The 15,326-nt window shown below is 44.9% G+C and overlaps 1 protein-coding gene across 3 annotated transcripts in view; it reads right to left on the bottom strand.

Moving 5' to 3' along the window:
* The window catches only part of cdh8 (cadherin 8), a 108,934-nt gene extending 93,982 nt beyond the window's left edge, over window positions 1-14,952 (bottom strand). For 2 of the 3 annotated variants that reach the window (XM_086107612.1, XM_086107613.1), the window contains exons 1-2: window positions 14,823-14,952; window positions 10,140-10,551 (exon numbers count right to left, since the gene is read on the bottom strand). In XM_086107612.1, coding sequence (XP_085963738.1) covers window positions 10,140-10,367 — 228 coding nt within the window. In that variant the 5' untranslated portion in view covers window positions 10,368-10,551; window positions 14,823-14,952. Of the gene's footprint in view, window positions 1-10,139; window positions 10,552-14,822 lie in introns of those variants that run through there. The other variant, XM_086107614.1, reaches the window with a different exon arrangement.
* Window positions 14,953-15,326: the final 374 nt, after the last annotated feature.

The raw sequence follows: 15,326 nt of genomic DNA, 5'->3' as shown, positions 1-15,326 counted from the left end.
ACCCAAGACCAACGTTGCTCAGCTGATGTCGTGCAATGAACTTTTAAAGCCAGCCACGGGATGCTTCAAAGTCCTCGTTGCCCAACGTTAGCGCTATGGAACTTGTCTTCTCTCTAATTAGCGGTCCAGTTAGCGAAAGGTTTTTTTTTAAGCACGATAACAGGTAAAGCATTGCAGGAAACGTCCGTTTATTCGACTGTCCGTCGAGCTACAAGTAATTTACTCTGAGCAGGTAATCGGATGAACTTCCACGGTCATTTCCGTTCCTCTTCGTTTGAATGCCACAATCTCGAGGACGTAAATGTAAATGAATGAAATGAAAAAATCGTTCACTATTCCAGTAAAACTCATGCTAATAGAGTCACTTACATGTCGCCGTTTTGGATCCAATGAGAGTAAATAGCGGCGCGGACACAGTTTATCCGTAGTATCGAGCGGGACTTGCCTGAATTTGTGCTACCGCGGACATCCGTATGGCTTCCGGGTTCCGAGTACCTGGAACTTCCATTGTTATGAATCGATCGTTAATGTAATATCGTAGTCGAAATTTTAATGCCTAGGTTTTTATTATGGGTGAGGGAATTTCCGTTTGACAAAAGTCCGTAGGTGGGAATGCTTCCTGTAATTTAAAAAGCTACTTAAATCAAGGGTCAGGATTAGTTTCATTTTTATTTTATTTTATTTTATCACTGCTTTGGACTGGCCGAGGCCAGGTACTGGAGCGCTGAAAAGGAAGTGAACACGTGCCATCTACATTTTGTACCACCGCCAGTACTAGTTGAACTTGGTTACTTTCCACCACTATAGCCAAGTCACTGAATTTTATTACAAGCCTCCCCCCCCAACCCCCACCGGGGGGAGGAAATAATGTTTCTGCGGTGGTGTATCGCGAGGCCCTGTCATGGCCACCAGCTAGCTCTCTTGTGCGCGTCAGCTGGAATAATGATTTCAAAGGAAAGCGCAGCCATTCACACGGCTCCGTAGTCCCAAGCAAAATAACAGCTTGCCTCTATTACTCACATCTGCGAGCCGCCGAGATTAAATCCAGGTTGTCACGCGGGTGAGATGCGTTACTTCTCCCCCGGCATTGCTAATTCATAAGGCGCGGTCCCGCGCGGCCTCGTCCAAAGCGCATCCTCGCGATTAGCTCTCTTTGCCGTATTTGTTGTTTTGACGACTCCTCATCCTCCCTAACTTACCGCCCACCAACCACACTGCTGGGCCGCGCGGGGGTGGATCACTTAGCCGGCTAAATCATCTGGCACTCTGCCTTGAACTTTGCTCTGACTAATTTATAGGAATTAAAGCAGCTCACCTAACACGCTTGCCTGGCGCATCGCTTTGCCTAACTGAGACTGCTTTCATTGTGAACGACGTTCGAGTGGCACTTGCTGTCGCGCAGACCCGCGGCAAGGCCAGCGCAATGGAAGAACCTTCGTACACGTCGCGATGTACACTCACAAGCTCTGAGCCGGGCTGTTTTTCAGAAAACTTTGCTACGACACGCAGTGGCACAAACTCAAATTTTCCAGGATGTGGCAGCAATCTGGTGTCTTGTATGTTTCAATTGTCAAGCGAAATCTGAACAAAAATGGAAAACTTTCTGCGTGTTTTTGAGCACGGGTCTGCTCATGATATAGACTTGCCAAACTAATTTTACATTAGTACTGTACGTCAGTTAGATTAAGAGGTTGAATTTTCAAGAAATTCCAATTATTGCAAGTCGGAAACCCCAAAAAAAAAAAAGTTAACCAGAAAGACACCTGCAAACTATTGCACGTTTTTAAGGATGGGGAAATGGCAATTTATTTGGACAAAACAAAATAATTTCATGTGGGGGGCCATCAGATCTAAGGACAACCACGCTAAAATATTCTGTCATACCAAAATGGCAGACTGCCTGCTGTATGAGACTATTTTTGCGCCCTACTCATGATGGGCATGTCTCCTCAAGTTCATGCTGCTTAGTGAAATTGGATTTGGGGGGGCCGAATTTTCAAAACGCATTGGGCGGCACTGTCAAGCGAATATTTCATCGGAATTGCCTGTAAACGGCAAGCTGCTTTGGCGCAAAATGGCAGCCTGCCTGTGTATTTTACGGCTAGGACTTCATCATCGCCTACCAAACCTTCATATTGCTAAATGAAACTGGCGCTGAATGCTTCACATCCGACAGATCCTTTTCCAATGTTGAATCATGGACATTGTGGAAATTCACCAGAACATGCCTGTCTTCCTATTTTTGAGCAAGTGAAACCTCACTTGGTTATTCTTGAACATGTTATTCCAAGTAACGATGAACAAGATTATTTTTTGGGATCACACGGCAGCTCCTGCATTAGTCTCGGAGTGACAGGAACCGCGATGTTTGCCAGAAGACCTTATACACCGCATTCACACTAATCTGCTCCCAACAGCTCAATTGTAGTCTGGCCGTCCGGTGTTTTATGACACTTTGCTGATAGAATGGCCCCCGGCGGCATGGGCAATAGGCCACACAGCCTCCGGGAAAGAGAAAGCAGAGGATCGGGGAGGTTATTTCCCTTTAAATCACACATGAGGTGAGAATGAAGATCTAGAAGCGGGGCATATAGAGAGACTACACAGCTGGGTGCCAAAAAGAGATGTTGTGGATGTGAGAAAGCAAAAGGTACAGAAAAAAAAAAACAAAAGCAAAGAAATGAATAGCACTCTGACAAACAGTGATGGGATTTTCCCACCTGCATTCAAAAGGCAATAAAAAGGAAGCCAAGCCTCTGGGAAAGCTGCGTCTATAATCGAGCCTACGTTGTATCCCTGGCCAAGGCTATGCTAATTTGTGTTTCATAATGACTATCAATCACTGCCGATATTACTAATAGTCTCTTTAACTCTCACTCGCACGTCCATTAATGAGAGGCAGAGACAAAGATGTGTTCAAATCAGACATGGGTGCAGTAGTGGAGATTAGAAAGGGGTGGAATTTCAATATGGGGAACACTTTTGTGGGGTCGGGGGTAACGGGTGTACAACACCAACGTTCTAAATGTTGAAGGGGTGCGTGTCTTGTTTGGGAAAGACTTTTCAACAACATTGTTCAAAGTGGTTTGATATCATTTATTTCAGACCGATACAAGCCCCACCTTTCACTCTTTGATTAGTTATCGATACTGAGTACCGATACTCTAGTACGTTTGATTATATAAAATATCATTAACCATAATTACCCAAAAAAAGTGACTTAAGACCGTTCTGTTCTGGAATAGATGATTATTCGTTGAGGTGTCAATCTGACGCAGTATAGCGCCAAATACTCCCAACAAGGACTGAAGTATACTGTATATATATATATATATATATATATCCATCCATCCATTTTCCGAACCGCTTGATCCTCACTAGGGTCGCGGGGGGTGCTGGAGCCTATCCCAGCCATCTCCGGGCAGTAGGCGGGGGACACCCTGAATCAGTTGCCAGCCAATCGCAGGGCACACAGAGACGAACAACCATCCACGCCCACACTCACACCTAGGGACAATTTTAGAGCGTCCAATCAGCCTGACATGCATGTTTTTGGAATGTGGGAGGAAACCGGAGCACCCGGAGAAAACCCACGCAGGCCCGGGGAGAACATGCAAACTCCACACAGGGAGGCCGGAGCTGGAATCGAACCCGGTACCGCTGCACTGTGAAGCCGATGTGCTAACCACTGGACTACAGGGCCGCCATATATATATATATATATATATATATATATATATATATATATATTAGATATATTTATTTATTTATTTATTTTTGCCTTACGTATTGGTGGGTAGTATGGGCACCCTTCATAAGAATGTGCTACCCTGAAATATGGCTGTTCGGGATGATCTGTTTTTAAAAGGGTGTGTGCACAAAAGAGAAAACGTGCCAAAGGGTTGTGTGGCTTTAAATATGGCGAAAGGTTTTAGTAGGGGTGGGGAGAAGAGTGTGTGGCTTCGAACATTTGGGAAAGGCTGTTTTTGAAGAGTGTATTTGAGGAAGGAAGGTTGCGCCAAATCCAAATGTTGAAATTATTATTATATTAGTATGATGCCAAATTGAATGTTAAAGGGGATGCGAGGCTATAAAAATATAAGATGGCTTTTTATAGGGTGTTTGCGGAGTAGAGGGGGTGCACGGCCAAAAACTTTTTTAAAAGGATGGGGGGGGGGGGTTTCCAGAGGATGCGGCTTAGGGGGTCTTAGAATTCCTTATAGTTAATATAGAACATGTGTAGAGATGAGAAAGCTGTTTGTTTATATGATGTGTGCAAGGGAAAGGGGTGTGCAGATGAAAAAAGAAAATTAAAAAAGCACACAAAAAAAGGGGTTAGAGAGAAACGGTGAGCTCAATCGAATGTCATGTTTGTACGGCGGCACTAGATGAGAAGAGACTAAACGAGTGCCATCTCATGTTGACTAGCATACAATTGTTAGCAGTTAGTGGGAACAGCGTGTACCTGGAGAGTCACGTCGGACTGTGAGCCACATGCTGCTTTTCCAAAAGTCTACAGTCGCAGTATTTATAGACATGGCGTCCTACATCTTGGTTTCCGGGCGTGTGAAGCCTGCTCGCGGCGAAGATAAGCTACAAAGAGCCTCCGAATGTTGACTTTTATCTCAGCGAGCCATTAAGATCTCTTCGAAAAGGGAACATCTGTTAAATATGAATAAAAAGCGCGGAAAGGGGAGCGATAAATCCCAGCTCTTGATCTCTTATCACCTGATCACCGAGGCTGGATTGGACAATGGGAGACAAAGCGGGACAAGAGAAGAGGGGAAAACGGCTTTAGCATAGCTTGGTGGCTACAACGGGGATCCAAAAATAGGGACTGCTTATTGGGAAAGGTGCCATTCAATTTAGTGGAGAGCATGGTAAGTAAGTAAGAGTAAAACGATTGTGCCTGAACTTGTCAAAAGAAAAAGGAGGGAAGTGGATGTGATCACGCCTCTCCACTGTTATGAATCAAAATGGCGACCTCACTGACTTTTTGGGCGCTTTTAACCACTTCCGCCACTAAGGGCACTTTACTGTACTGTAATGCAATTTTGGGCTGTTTTACCTACTTCCGCCACTAGGGGCACTGCACTGCATTGTAATAAAATCACTAGGGGCAGAATAATAGCTAGGTGGCTACAACGGGGATCCAAAAATAGGGACTGCTTATTGGAAAAGGTGCGATTCAATTTAGTGAAGGAAATTGTTTTAGTTTTTTTCTGTTTCTTACCGTCTTGCTTTTCTTTGTTTAAACGAGGCATTTAGCCGTTACTGCTTAGTTTTCTTTTTTTTCTGGTGTGATATGTTGTGTGAACAAAGAAAACAGGCTCGAAGGATTTTTTTTTTCAATAATCTAAAATTAATATACTCTAAATGCCCAAAAAGATTCTAATGTATCATAAAGTTGCTGTTGCTAAAGCTGAAGTGATATTCCCTTGGTGTGGAACACTCTAAATTAGAAAACTGCTCTTTGTCTTACTCCATTATTTTCTCACGTCCAAACAAAGATTTCAGAGTTCACTTGTCAGAAATCTTTTGGCTTTACTGTTGTCTTGTTTTGTACTTTTCTGTCACACGGGAAGCAGTCAACTACCGAGTTTGTTTTTCCCGAAAGAACACTATATCACGCCATGCGCACTCCTCAGCGGGATCAATAATCAAAGCCGTATTGCCGTCCAGCCCGGAGTGATGAATGCTAATGGTTGATTATCAGCGGCGGATGAAAGGCCCGAACAATGCCCTCCGCACAAGTCGGCAGACTGAAACGCAATCATTATCAATCCTCCCTCGCTAAGCGATGGAACTCTGAAGGAGACTCGGGGGGTGGAAAAAAAAAAAAGTCGTGTGAAATATGCACGCGCCAGCCGCCATTAATTGACTACAAAAAGAACACAAATCGGATTTGTCTATGCTGCAAACGCAGCGATTTGCTCGCTGTTTGTCTTTTTTGTTCTGAGGCGAGCGTTGACTTTTAATGGCCAGACGACGCGCGTCTGAGAGCGTACTTTGACGAACAGGAGCGGCTCTGCTTGCATGTTGGGAAAAGTTTGTCCGAGAGAGGTTTAAACACTTTGCAAGTCTTGTTTTAGGAGAAACGTTAAGCAGTATTTGCTGCGCTAAAGCAAATCGAGATGTCACAGCACACAAAGATCCCTCAAGGCGGTTAGGGCCGATCAGAAGTCCATCGAAAGTCATTTTTGGAAACGGCGCGACAGTTGATGCTATAACCACGAGCTAGCCGGCCATTTTGGCCAAAACAACAAAAGAAAACAAAAGCCACAATCGTTAGCGCTGAAAGGAATCCTGTCTGGAAACGATACAACAAATTGGCCCTTACAACCCAAAAAATGTAAGGTCGGAAAGGTCATTTCTGGAAACGATGACCTAATAGACCATGTATCAAATATTTTTGACACATGTTAAAGGTCCTGTTTCCAATTCCCTCACTTGAACGAATAAAGGTTCAAATATGTTTCGGAAAAATAACAACCCAGCAACAAGCTTCTTGCTCACTAACTCTCTCTCTCTCTCTCTCCTTCTCAAAAACACACGCTATTGTCTCTCCTTCTGGTTTCTCCAAAAAGAAGTAGCACTCCGCATCGGCCTCACACGCCGCATCGCAATGTCAGGAAGACGGCGAGCTGAAGAAGAACAATGGAAATGAGACGAGTGGGCTAGGGTAGCGGAGTCGGTGCTGTCACACCTCACGGCCGTTCTTCTCTCCCGTCTACACACCCACACACACACACACACACACACACCCCTTACATTTATGCTAATGGCTTTTGCAGGGTGAGAAGGCTGTGAATGACACGCTGTTCGAAATCGATGGCGCCCAATCTCCCGCACAGCCGCCATGATGATGTCGCAAGAGCAGACTGGGGGGAACGCACGTGTAATTAAAGCTCAGCCCGGGCAGCGCGTTTTATTACCTCCGCAAAGGCCTAGCAGGGAAAGAGTGCTGTGTGTTTGTGTGTGTGTGTGTGCTGAAAGGATTACATTGCGGTCCAAGTCTGGATAAAAATACAATCGACATTTGGGCCGTGCGAGAACTGTCCCCCGTCACCTCGCCAGCGTGCAAGTGGTCAATTCCTAATGTCATTCTCCGGTGGTTAAATTGTTCCCACATTTTGTTATTTGCTCAATACTTTGTTGATACACTTTTGACAGCAATTTCAGTTTTGATTCTTTTGTTTGGCACACCCATCGAAACATTTTCAAATACATTTTGGAATCAGGCTGTGGGCCGAGCGTAACAAAATGTGGATGTTTGACGGCATTTTCCATGAACCCTTAAATAGCCTGTTAACTAACATTTGGATAAATTAATACAACAATGGCAATATTTTCAAATGTATTTATTTATTTATTTCCAATTTTGGTCATTTGAGTCACCATCATGAAGTGCAAATTATCGATCTATAATTGCTACGTCAGGTCATGTATGTCTCCCTCCATTTACCACACATAATTACTTCCGTTATTGAGCTTGTTACACTACCTTTGCGTGTGTGTGTGTGTGTGTGGCTACACTGCGTACGCCACTGGCTCATCAGCGTCTGCTTCCTCATTCTTGTCACAGCACACACTACCAATTGCTGAAACAACGTGAGACAAGGGTTCTTTTTTTTTTTCTTTGTTCTCCACTCTTGATAAAAGTCGGTGGAGGTCTACCCTCCACTGAGAGTTCTTCTTTTTCATTCTTAATTGAGCGTGAGCATTACCGAAGGAAGAGGTGTGAGATAAAACGTTCATAAACCAAAACGCAGCGCTGGCCGACTCCCCTTTTAACACTGAACTTAGTCGTGATGAGCACTTCACCTTGCTCTTCAACATCCTCATTACCACCTTGCCCAAAATATATATATAAGTCTGGACACTAAACAGCCGCCATGACTACTAATGCAACTGCACTTATTGTATTATTTTTTTTTTTTTTTAACACCACCTCTTCAAAGTCTGCGGAGAATTTCACACTGCAGCCAACAAATGCTATAGTAAAGCACACTTATCAGGCTCTTCACCATGTCCACGTACCTACCCTGAAAAAAAAAAAGGGGGTCTCGTCAGCGTGTAGGTGGAGTGTAGTCAGCCGGTAGGCTGTGTGTAGTCAGCAGTAAGTGGTTTGTGTATAGCCAGCATGTGGTCTGTATGTAAATTAGGTATGGTTCATGGGTTGTCTATGCATGTTGTCATTGTGTAGATCAGGCTGTCATCAGGCCGCAGGTGGAATATTGTCACTATGTCGTCTGCTAGCAAATAATGTGCAGTCAGAGTGTCATATATAGGGAACGTGTATTTAGTCTGGAGCCCCAAAAATGGTTTTATAGCCAGCATTTAGCCTGCATGTTTTCACCCAATAAGTTGTGCATAGTTTGCATGTCAGCACTTAGTCACGATGTAGCTGGCATGTGGTCAGTATGTACTAATGGTGTGTTGTCGGTATGTAAATAGTATGGAGGTGATTTCTAGTGAAACTCCATGTAGTGAGCATACGGGTGGTCCTTGTGTAGGTGGTGTGTACTCTGTATGCAGATGGGTTTAGTGAGCAACCCTAAGCGGTGTTTAATTTTTGGAGACACATCCTCAATCAGTACTGAGTATGTAGGTTGCGTTTCATCAGTGTTTGGAATTCCGATAAATCCCATCTGCTGCCTCAGTCTTGTCAGAGCACATAGTCACTTCACTTGATGGTAGACGTTTATCATAGCTATTCTAAACAAATACATCCAAGACTGTCCGGCACACTTAAAACCTCCGTGGGCTTTCATTTCTTTTGTTTGGTGGTTACATCCTTGTGACGGGCAGCCAGTGTCAAAGTCATCTGAGGCTACTTAACTCATTCAGTACCAGCCAATTCTGGACCAAGTCTGAAAAGACGTTTAAAAACGTCTTTGGGAGTGAATGAGTTAAATGACTGGCCCTAAAAAATGAATACGCCACTTAACAGCGTTTTTCTGTTTGGACCGGATTTAAATGGCAACACAAATCCGCACAGATACACACACACACGCACACACACGCACACACACAGGTGAAAGTCCCTACATAGTGGCCAATGTTTAATTGATGCGACCATATGACGACGCAACAGAAAATGTGAGAGAGGCCGCAGGGCCAAAGCGCAGGCTGAAATGCTGTAAAACGGAGGAGAAAATGGACGCCACTAGTTATGAACGACATGGGCCAAGTGGAACGCGACGCGCCAGCCGGGGCGACTCCCCCCGCAGGTGAGGCCCAGAAACGAGCTGTGAACAAGCTGCTTTGGCCGGCCTGACACCTCCAGGCGGGCCAGGGAACAGGTGGCCTGAGCCACAGGATTAGCCCGCGGTCCTGCCTGCTCCGCAGTGGAAAACGACCACACCAGCAACGTTAGCTAACAATGACGAGTACATTTTCCTTGACATAACAAGTCAGATGAAAATACCCTCTCATCATCTCATCAAATAATACCAAATGAAAACAATATAGAGCAAATCACTTTTTGGGAAGCTGGACGTGCTAATCTCACAAGCTAATTACGAAACTAATAAAGAAAATTGCATACACGAGGCATACTTTTCTGGAATTCAAGGAGTTCTAATGTACTTACAAGTCACATAAGTGGAGATAGATAGTAACTGAAACAAACAGCATATTAATTACGGTTTACACTGTACAATTGGTGCCAAAATACAAAGTAGCTAGCTAGCTTATACCGCAGCCCTAAACATAAGCAGCTTGGTAAAAAGATAAATAAATAAATAAACCAACCTCCATTTTTCGGGAGCATTTAAACAAACATGAATTTTTAGTTAATTTTTAAGAACGTAAACCGACTTTAGCAACGTCCAAGTGACGAGACTGTAAAAGGCTATCTTCCCAATGTTTTACTCACTTGCTGGAAATGTAAACAATCCTGAGCTACACTTTGGCTTTAGGCTCATGTTCACTTCTTGTATGATGAAGGACATGGTGGAGACTTTAATCATCGGCAAGTATTTAAGCGCTTCCCATATCTTAGCTTCTCCATGACAACCAGAAATTCTCCCAAGACTGCCGGGAGATGACGGGAGGGAGCGCTTTCAATCGTCCGAATTAATGTTCCCGCACGATAAGCGAGCTTAATATAAACGACGACAAAAGCTGCCACTCACCCTGCCAACCAGGATTGGGTCGGGTCCAGAAAATTCTTCCAGCACAAACATTTGGTTCCAAACCCATCCTCTCTTGGCTCGGCTCAGCAGTCGCTGTCCTTCGCCGGGACCGGCCACAGTCTCGGCGCCTCCGACGGGCATCATTGACACGCAGGGAAGCAAAGTAATCCACAGCAGCAGCAAGGACGTCCACAGATCTGTCGGCATCTCCTCCGATCTCCTCTGCATCCTGGATACTGCTGGATTTGTTTTTTGGGTTGCTTTGTTTGACAGCAGAAACACTCGTCAGGCAGGTGGATGTGCCTCAAATGGTCAACAAAAGGTGACTGGCATTAAAGGTCACTTGGCAGGGCCCTCCATAGTGGCGAGGTGTCTGGCGCGGTGTCCGTTCACGTTAGCCCGAGTGGGAGACCTGAACCAGGAATACACAATCAGAAAAGGTTAATGCCCCCGAAATCGAAATAATTTTTTTGTTTGTTTGTTTGTTTGTTTTTTGCTTGATTAAGAAGAAAATTGGCTGCCATGTTACAATCAGTGTCGTTAAGAGTTTAAAGATGTGTTAATAACTTCATACTTGTTCCTTACGCAAAAAGTTTTTGCTATAATTTTTTTTGAATACCAATATTTAAATGCAATAACTTTCCCAGAAAAAGATGGTTGTCATGTTGTATGCAGTGTAGTAAAGGTGTTAGAACTTATTAATACTTGCTTATCAAAAAAAAAGATTTTGATGATTTTTTTTTAATCAATCAAATGTAAAAGAAATACGATGAATCCAAATAAAACATGAATGGAACTAGATGCTTTTCAGATCGAGTGCAGCAATTTTTGTTAAATACTTGCAAAAAGAATAAAAAGTTTTTTGTTTCATTTTTTTATTTGAGTTACATTGCTCCATATAGAGTACCAAAACGCAATCACACTATTTGGCAAGAACAAGGTCACTTTTGCTGTTCCGTCAAAATTGTGTCACCCATTTTAAGTAATTGCCTGAGTTTGGTTATTTCATTTTCAGCTGCTTTGTGTGTGTGCGCGCGCGCGAGTCTGTGTGTGTGTGTGTGCGTGCGTGCTTGCATGTGGTTTACTATACAGCAGTTGGCTCCTGATACATGTTGAGTTTTCATGGGTTCCTTTTAGGTGGGCTCCTGTTGACCCACAATGATATAAATGGATTTTCAAACATTTTGAAGTGTGGGCTCAGTATTTGGCAAGTTGGTTGCCGCCACTTGTGAAAATCACCAAAATCTTGAGTCTATTACATTATTTATTCATGAGCGACACCGCTATGCAAACCAGGAAAAGCGTTGTAGCTAAAGGCAAGCGCACTATTTGGCAAGCGGCAGGTCTTTTTATCTGCTCTGAGCAAAGGTGTTACTCCTGTCGAATAAATTTGATGTACACAATTACAATGCTTTTATGAAGGACTTTTCAAGCAATTTGAGAGTGGGCTCACTATTTGGCTACTGCCTTACGTAAGCCTTTTTTTTTTCTTGTTCAGGGAGCCCAAGTGAGAGTCTAAAACAACTATAGCATGATTTATTCATGAGGTACACCGCTACATGTAACAGGCAAAGCTCTGCATGCTGAGCGCGAGCTCACGATTGGACAACAAGACCGTTCTCATCAAATACGCTCTCGTAAGTTGATTAAATAGTTCAACGCTTTGTAAAAAGAAATGTTAATGACCAATTTACAAAACCTTCACAAGGGGGCTGCTCTTATTGTAAAGAGGCATGCCGCGATACGCTTTTTAAACACAGAGCCCTAAACGAATGCATCTTTTTGCGTCGGCAGCACTCTGAGGCTTTAATAATGTGGCGGATTTAATCAGCAGCTTCTCTCAAATGTCACTTTCGTTATTCGGCTCCTCAAATTTGACTCACGGAAAAAGATGAAGCGCGGGGCCACTACTACAGCTGCTAGCTCCCATACCACTACTACTACACACACACACACACACACACACACACACACACACACACACACACATGCACGCACAAAGCGCATGTCACCGCTTTGGGGAGTAATACACTTCTCTGCAGCAAGGCACTTCCAAAGACAATAAGTGGCAGCCGACTGCACCTCCAGCCAACTGCAATATCGTAAAGTGCGGAGTGATCCGTGCTGCCACTGCCGCCTGGAGACGGATGGGACGCGAGATAAAGGAGGGGGTTAGGGATGATGGAGCATGTGGGGAAGAGTTGCTGGTGCCACATGTAGGAAAATGGGGTGCGGGGTACCAGGAAAATATGTGGACGCGGTGCAAAGTGTGCTTCCGGAATACTGGGAAATAAGACCTGGAAGGCTGGGATACAAGAGACTAGGAAATGATACTGGCGCCTGAGGTAAAATAGAGTACACAGAGTCCTGGAAAAATATCAGTTGGTATTGGTACTGGAGGTTTAATCCAGTATATACAAGAGACGAGGGATTTACACTCGTTATCGAGGGAGAACGCCGTACAACGGGATACTGGGAAAAGATACTGGTGCTGGATGCATGTAAAGGGGTGCAATAAAACAGGTGAATATGAGATGCAAGAAACTAGAAACACAGTGCTGGAAGTAGAATAGAGGATATATGCGGTGCTGGATGCAGGGATTACGGGCCACAGAAGACTAGGAACATGGTCCTGGAGGTAGAATATGGGATGCAAGAGATGGCTTCAGGATGCTGGAGTGGTTTAAGGTTTTTTTTTTTTTTTTTTATCACATTCAGGATTTGGGGTGAGAGATATTGTTGCCGGATGTGAGAAATGAGATGCAGGATACTGAAGAAAGAAAACATACTTATGCTGGATGGACAATATGAAACGCCAGATACAGGAAAAAGATGCCGGTGCTGAATGCTGAATATACGGGACGCCCTGTACTGGAAAATATACAGTTTGGGTTTGCAGAAGAATATGTGGCTTGTCGATACAGGGGGAAGGGTTAAGGTTTGCTCGGATTTTGGGAATAGGCACATGATTTATTGCTGGGCCCGCACACTGGGAATGGATGTGAAAACATGGAAGAGATGGACAATGCAAAAGGGACTAATTCAGTCTTTGAGGAACGGGAAAATAATGGTAATACAGTGCACAGCTTTGTCCTGGAGATGCTCTCGGGGTACGAGGATTTTTAAAATGCTGCTGGACAAATACAAAAAGGTGATACAGGAGAGGACAGAACGACGGAAGGTGCTGACAATCGTTAAGGGGGGAACTAAGGACTGTGGAATTGGGCTCAAGTTTGACGGAAATGGATGTGGGATGCTGAAACGTACTGGGGATGGGTGAAAACTATTGCTCTCCGATGAGGGTTTTTACAGATGGAAGACACTTGGAGACGATGCAGGACACAAATTGGAATTAGAGGACAAGTCAGATACTGAGGATGGGTGAAAATGACGAGGGAGCGATGTGTGGACTATAGACCGGAGACGCTCAGATGCTGAACGGAGTCTAGGACCAAATTCAGGACACTAAAAAGCTTAAAGGATGGGGGAAGATTTTGGAAATGGGAATATTTCACCTGGAATAGGCTGCAGTGATGTGGACGGACAGTGAATCAAGTGAGTGGGAGTGGGATACTAGAAAGAGTTTAAGGATAAGGACGTATTTTGGAAATGGTAGGACGTCACTTGGAATAGGGCGCACGATACGGGATAGTGGACGTCAGATAATAAGGATGGGTGAAAAATACAAGGACTGACGTAAATGACTGCGAGTGGAAGTGGGGCACTGAGAATGGTGAATGGATAGGGAAGAATTAAAAAAAAAATGTCCATAAGTCACAAAAATTGTGAAACGCTGCACGTCGAGTGCAAAAATACTCGAGCGTAGAAGCGAGATATTCTTGACAGAAGACATAGATTGAATGTGGGACACCAGGGATGGATTTTGGGAATGGCCAGAAAGTGTTTCAGCCCAGAAAGGTGAAAACTACAGTCTGCTCGACATCGTTCACTAGCGAACGCGGGGAAAAATACTCGAGAGGCATGCGGTGTACTACGGATAGAAGACACTACATGAACTCGAGGAACAGATGCGGGGCACTGGGGAAAGGGCACGGGTTGCTCAAAATGTGTGTGACAGGGTGGGCGGTGGGGGCTTCATGATGCTGGATGGAGGACAACTGGCAATGGGTGAAAAATCCCGGTCAGTGCGATCACAGCAAGAGTGGATGCGGGATACCTGCAGACGGGAACAAAGGTGGAATACTAAAGGAAGTGTCCCTTACGAACGGACAAAACGGGATTTGAGCAAATCCGGATTTTTCGACTCAGTGAGTGAGTGTATCATTTTCAGCACCACAGAGACCGGACAGCTCCCCCGCTGAGACGGAGGAGCTGTCCAAATTGCCCGACTCACTCGCTGCTTTTTTTAAGGGGAGTGGGGGGGGGGGGGGGGGGGGCTTCTGCCGCTTTTTACCGATCGGCTGTTACAAACCTGCCAATACATCGCTTGAATCGAAAGTTGTGGCTGGATGTTCACGCAAGTAAAAAAAAAAAAAAAAAAAAAGGAGAAAGAAATAAAAGTGTGCAGGACTGCCCGACGTGAAGTTTGAGTGTCGGTTGCAGCGCTCGTCTGCTCGTCTCGGGGAGAGCAGCAGGTGCAACTCGGCAGCACTCGGCGCGCGCAGCAGCCGGAGGACCGTCCAAGTTGCGGCTGCCTGCATGCACGACGACGGTCGGACTTACTCGTGACACTTGCATTCTTCTTCTCTGCTGCGTCATTTTTCAAGCCCCCCCTCCTCAACGAAAAGCAACTCCAGCGTGCATGAGATGATGGGGGGGAAATGAACAATTTGCCGCTGCACCCCTCCCAGACTTGCCCCCCCCCCTCAAAAAAAAATGGAAGAAATCCTTTTGCGCGGCTCGTCAAGCGATACGAGTCGAGAGCTCCGACAGGCTCACTGGCCGGATGGAGGAGTGAAGAAGAAGAGTGAGGTAGAGGAGATTGAAGAGAGGGAGAGAGAGAGAGAGCGAGAAAAAGCGAGAGAATGAGCGACACCATCACCACCACCACCCTTCGCCAGCGCTGCTCATTGGGTCAACAGGCGCGCAAATGAACGCGCAGAGGTGGCGCGGTTCAAAACTGAGCGCTTTTATCACATCAGTTCACTTTAATGCTTCCACTTATTTATATTGGACAAGATCGGTTTGTAAAGGAGGTGCAGGGGGTGGGGTGGGGGTAATTAGTGC

The sequence above is a fragment of the Hippocampus guttulatus genome, chromosome 3, assembly GCF_054856545.1.
Source record: "Hippocampus guttulatus isolate MCC_2025c chromosome 3, RoL_Hgut_1.0, whole genome shotgun sequence".
NCBI classification, from domain to species: domain Eukaryota; kingdom Metazoa; phylum Chordata; class Actinopteri; order Syngnathiformes; family Syngnathidae; genus Hippocampus; species Hippocampus guttulatus.
This window is presented reverse-complemented; position numbering and strand designations above follow the sequence as displayed.